General features: G+C 41.6%; 1 protein-coding gene across 1 annotated transcript; it reads right to left on the bottom strand.

Moving 5' to 3' along the window:
• Nucleotides 1-2,975: 2,975 nt before the first annotated feature.
• LOC137917484 (inositol-trisphosphate 3-kinase A-like) lies at nucleotides 2,976-4,842 on the bottom strand (the record flags this gene model as incomplete). Its single annotated transcript, XM_068760223.1, has 3 exons — nucleotides 2,976-4,117; nucleotides 4,255-4,326; nucleotides 4,741-4,842. Coding segments are annotated over 3 exons (447 nt in total), but the record flags the coding sequence as incomplete, so codon positions are not given.
• Between the last annotated feature and the right edge of the window lie 158 nt (nucleotides 4,843-5,000).

Genomic DNA, 5,000 nt, shown 5'->3' with positions numbered 1-5,000 from the left:
GACCCATACGATTACCATTAACGGTGATTAAATGTGATATTTATTGATTTATTTACAATAAATCATTCCATCTTTGCTTTCTCTTGTCCTGTCTTGTTTTTTTTTTTGTATCTTCCTCTCTGATTCTACTCTGCTGCTCTTCATCAGGACCCCGATGTGGTTAACACACCCCTACCAGTAGAGCATGCCCCCACCACAGAGGACGACTGTGGCAGAGTCATTCGGCCCTCTGATTGCACGTCTTCCACCCTTTCTCCACTCTTGGTGTCCCATCCCGTTGCTCAGGATTTCTCCCTGCGGGGTCTCTCCTCTCTGTCTTTGGGTTCAGCATCCCTCACATCACAGCCAACCAAACCCTGTCTTCTCCTCCACAAAAGCAAATTTGCCCACCAGGAGGTGATGTCATGCCACGAGGCTCTAGAGCCATCCTGGGCTGAGTCTGTTCCTGCTCCTGGTTTGTCAGCAGCAAGCGTGAGCGCAGGCGGCCATCGGCTTCATCCTGAGCCTCCTCTTCATCGACCTTGCTCCAGAAACAGCTCATTCTCAGGGAGCCAGAAGTTGAAGAACAAGACAAAGAACCTGTGGAACCCCACTTATACCTCCTGGGTTTTGGAAAACCTCCGGGGGAAGAAAGCTCTTGCACACACTCAGTCTGTGCCGCTCTCAAACTCCTCTTCCTCCATCGCCAACACACAGGCTCTTCAGACCTGCAACCCAACCTCAGAGAGCATCGGGGGCAGGTGTGACAGTACCAACAGCACCAACCTCAGTCCTTCCAGCTTCTGCGCCTCCTTATCTCCATCCCCTTGCTGTCAGTCACAAGCTGCTCCCGGCGCATCCTCCTATAAGAGCGCCGCGGGTGGTAGCACCAAACCTGCTAAAGACCTGGCTAAGCTCCAGAGTTTCCCCTGCGGCACCGTCAACTACGCATATGATGAGCAAAGCTATGAGACAGAGAGTCTCCCTTTGGTTAAGACCAAAGCCCCAGAAGCCATCACAAACACCAGCCCTGCTCCCATTCCGTCCTCTGGGAACAGCCTGAAGCTGGCGTTCGGTATCCATGCCGCCTCATCCTGCATGCCCAAACTGCTGCTGAAGCGCCACGCCAGCTACGGACATGAGGACATAAGGAGAGACGCCAAAGCTGAGAAACCCACATGCGACCGAGACTCAGGCTATTCTCTCTCTGAAGACCTGAGCCTTAACCCTATATAAGAGATGGATGACCATAACAGATGTTTGGGTTAATATTAGATCTAAACTTCCTTTTCTGACGGCATGAAAATAGAGTTTTGGATTTCTGGAGCAAACTCCATGAGAATGAAAACTCCACCATGATGTGAGAGCCATGACGTCAAATTATTAGAACTCCTAGAATGCTGGATAACACACTTCAACACTGACATGCACACAGATGCTCCTCCACACTGTGATCCAGAGATCCAATGCTGGACTCAGACTCTCTGGGAGACTGGTAGCTGAACACTGAAACAAGCAGCCCTGCGCTTTCTCCACTTCGCTGGTTATGGCTGCCACATATAACGGCTGGAGTTGGACGTGCGCACCGATCCAATTTGTTTTAGTTTTTTCTCAAAAGCATTGACAGTACTATATTTAGCATCATAGTAAACAATTTATAGGAATTTATGTTGTTGTGTAAAATATGACAAGAATATTGAATTTTTTTGGGAGGAGAAAGCTTTGTTTTATTTTAAAGTTGTAGCATTACAAACCCTTTTCTTTTATAATTGCTGCATATGTGAAAGTAAAACTTATTAGAATTTACAGTCTGATTTGCTTTCATCCTAAATACTGTGAAAACACATATACACTGTAGCCGAGTGTGACATACTGCAATGATGTGTATTTTATGAAAATATGTTAAACGGTATCTCAATTTGGTTTCTAATCATGAAGATTCATTCTTGAGTTTCAACTGCAGTTTGGCAAAAAGAAAAAAAGAACAACTCAGCAGAACTGGAGTTCTCATTAGATTGAACGCCAATGTTTGGTTAAGTATGGGATTTTGGATCCATATTAACAAGTGGTAGTTAAAATGGTACGAGATCATTAACCCACCTACACGTTGCTTTTTGTACAGATTGAGAAAATAGATAATATGTCCAGTAGGCTTTGGGAGGTTGTCTTTACCCTCAAACTATTTTGTTTATTTTTAATCTTTCTGCCAAACTGATTGGATCTTCGTTTGGTATGTTTTTTCATTTCTTGACTCTCTTACCCCATGTCAAAATATTTACTGTATATGACTCTTATATGTGTCTAGAATATGATAATGACCATGCAGCTGTGAAAATGTTTTCGTACTTACTTCTGTGCACTGGACTAACACATTATATTAGTAGTTGATTTTACCTTTTATTTATATTCAATTATGTTATTAATAGATCTGTATCACTGCCATTACATTACCTGTGCACTGCATCAGCTGCTGCAGCGCTGGTAGTACCTATGTTTATACAGCAGGGGGAGCTGAAGCTTTGCTTTACCAACCATGCTGCTGCAGCTCTCTCAGTTCAGACAATTATGATTTGTGCACACCTCTACCCAGTATTTCTGTATTCAGGTTATTCTTATTTAATCACTGTGTAGTTACAGCAATTTTTTTAAATATATAAATTAATGGTTACGTTTCTATCCGGGTTCTATATGTCTGTTTTTATGGTCAGGTCTGCTGATTTTATCGTGTTTCACATGACATAACTCACCAAAGGTTTTGCATAATTTTCTAAAGACCTTCAAGAAAGATGCTTGTTGGAATTTATTTTACACGGCCCGGTGTATTTTATTCCCCCCCCCTGCATTCTTTGTGTAGCTGAGAATGTTATGCCTCAGCCAAAAGCCCTTCTATGCAATATATTATCTTTACAACTGACCCAACTATGTACCAATAAATCGATTATTCGAGTTTGATCAGTTCCAGAGCTTTATTCCAATTATACAAAATGGGAACCTTTATGAAGGTCTGATGAACATGAGATACCACAATAGTATTTTCCCTTATTTTATTCTCTCTCTCTCTTGCTCTCTCTCTCTGTATATATATATATATACACGTACACACACATGCACATATTCAACAGAATAACAAATAGAAATAACTTAAGTTCAATTAGAATGTTCAGAATTAAGTGAGTTTGACTGGGGTCACCATAGTTTACTTAATAAACGGTGTACTGTATATTAAGGCGGAGTCTTTGCTACAGAGACCAGCATAGATCTTCAGCTGCAGTTGATAACCCATCTCGCTTTCCTGCCTCTTTACAGCTGTCACTATTTATATCAATTAGAACCCCCTCAAAAAACATATATAAATTAAAGATTAGATACAAGAATAAAAGAAAGTAAATAAAAATGGCTATACCGGTACAGTAAAAGAGTTTGCCTGAACAGTGACAGCTAGTTTTGCAGTACTGTATTGACACTGCTGTAGTTATATAACTGTGACACTGCACAGAATGAATATTACACAAGTATGGCATCATAAGAAGGATTTCTTCTTGTTTTATTTTTTTTTAATCATCATCGTTTCACCTCTGAAAAGAAGACTGCCTCTCACTGCTGATCATTTTGTAGAAAGCTCACTTAGTGTCAGCACATTTACCCAATCTTTCAGTAACTGCACACACATTCTCTGCTTATCTTATCTTTTCCATCCATCTTTGGGGTTTTTTCGGTCAGTGAATTCATTATTCATGAATCTTCCTGGTTTTAACCTTTGCTAACTGTTCTGACTTTGCACCCAGAACACATCAACATAAAGGAAAGCAGACTGATATGTTTGTTAAACGGTCTGAGTTACTTTCATTCATCAATAAGTCAAAGGTCACATATCACCTCTGGCTGCAGCTTGCTTATTTTCTTCGGTGACCGTCCCAAAGGCATCATCACTAGTCCCTCCATTGCTTACAGACTGGAAGGTTTTGATGAGGTTTCCCAGCCCCCACAGGTAGCCGTCCTCTCGGTTACCCTCCTTCCAGGGAATCTCATGATTCAAGATCTGGCCCTCTGGTAATGCCGTAGTCTTGCCAAAGTCGATCATCCAGACCTCAGCCTTGCCTGTGTGGTCATGGATGAAGAGGAGAGAGCTACCAATCACCTAGAAAAAAAAAAGTTTTTATATTAGCTTGTACTTTTGTATTATCAGCCCAATCTTTGCGTTTAATTATCTTAAAACACGGCTGTTGCATTTATACAATTTGCATTTATTCAAATTGCCACTCCTGCAGACTTTACCTCATGTCGCTCGAAGAACTCTGACACCTTCAGGGCCTTCTGGATCTCCGCCAGTCTTCTCAGGTAAGACTTCTGCATTTAAAGAAAGTGAGCAGTGATAAACAAAACTAATAACCTTGTGGCTTCTTTAAAATTACATTTTAATCTGAACCAATACACCAGTGGCTGCAGTTGTTACAGGACTGGGTGCAGCCCCTGAATATTTCTTAAGCTCCCACTATAATAGAAAATGCAAACAGAATTAGAATATGAATATTTGCTTCCTGCATTGTGCTTTTCTCTTGCAGTTCAAACACTTCTAGGTTGTTTGCCGTCATCATCAGTTAAAAAAGAAGCTTTAAGCACACTAATGTGAATTTCTTTTCTTAATGCTAGACATGGATGAGAGAAGTCACTCCAGTTCAAGTTCCTGCAGTCTTTTTTCTAAAAACGTCTGCAGGATTGCTCTGCGTGTAAGCGTGCTGGTCCTCGTGCATTGTGACATACTATGATGCTGACGTTCCCTCCGACAAAGGTCTGGAACACCTGGATGACATCCTGCTTCGATCTGGTTTTCTTGAAGTCCGTTCGACACGTGCCGTTGGCGTTCTTAAAGAGAAGACAGGGCCTGAATGAGAGCGTTACACGATGAAGGAACCTTGAGCCAACTTATTTACTTGGGATGTGAGCAGACTTTGTTTTATGAACCTGATTAAACTGAATTCACGCGTAGCATCGTCTATGTTGAATAACAACTACGGTAGTTA

Source organism: Brachionichthys hirsutus, unplaced genomic scaffold, assembly GCF_040956055.1.
Source record: "Brachionichthys hirsutus isolate HB-005 unplaced genomic scaffold, CSIRO-AGI_Bhir_v1 contig_583, whole genome shotgun sequence".
NCBI lineage: Eukaryota > Metazoa > Chordata > Actinopteri > Lophiiformes > Brachionichthyidae > Brachionichthys > Brachionichthys hirsutus.
This window is presented reverse-complemented; position numbering and strand designations above follow the sequence as displayed.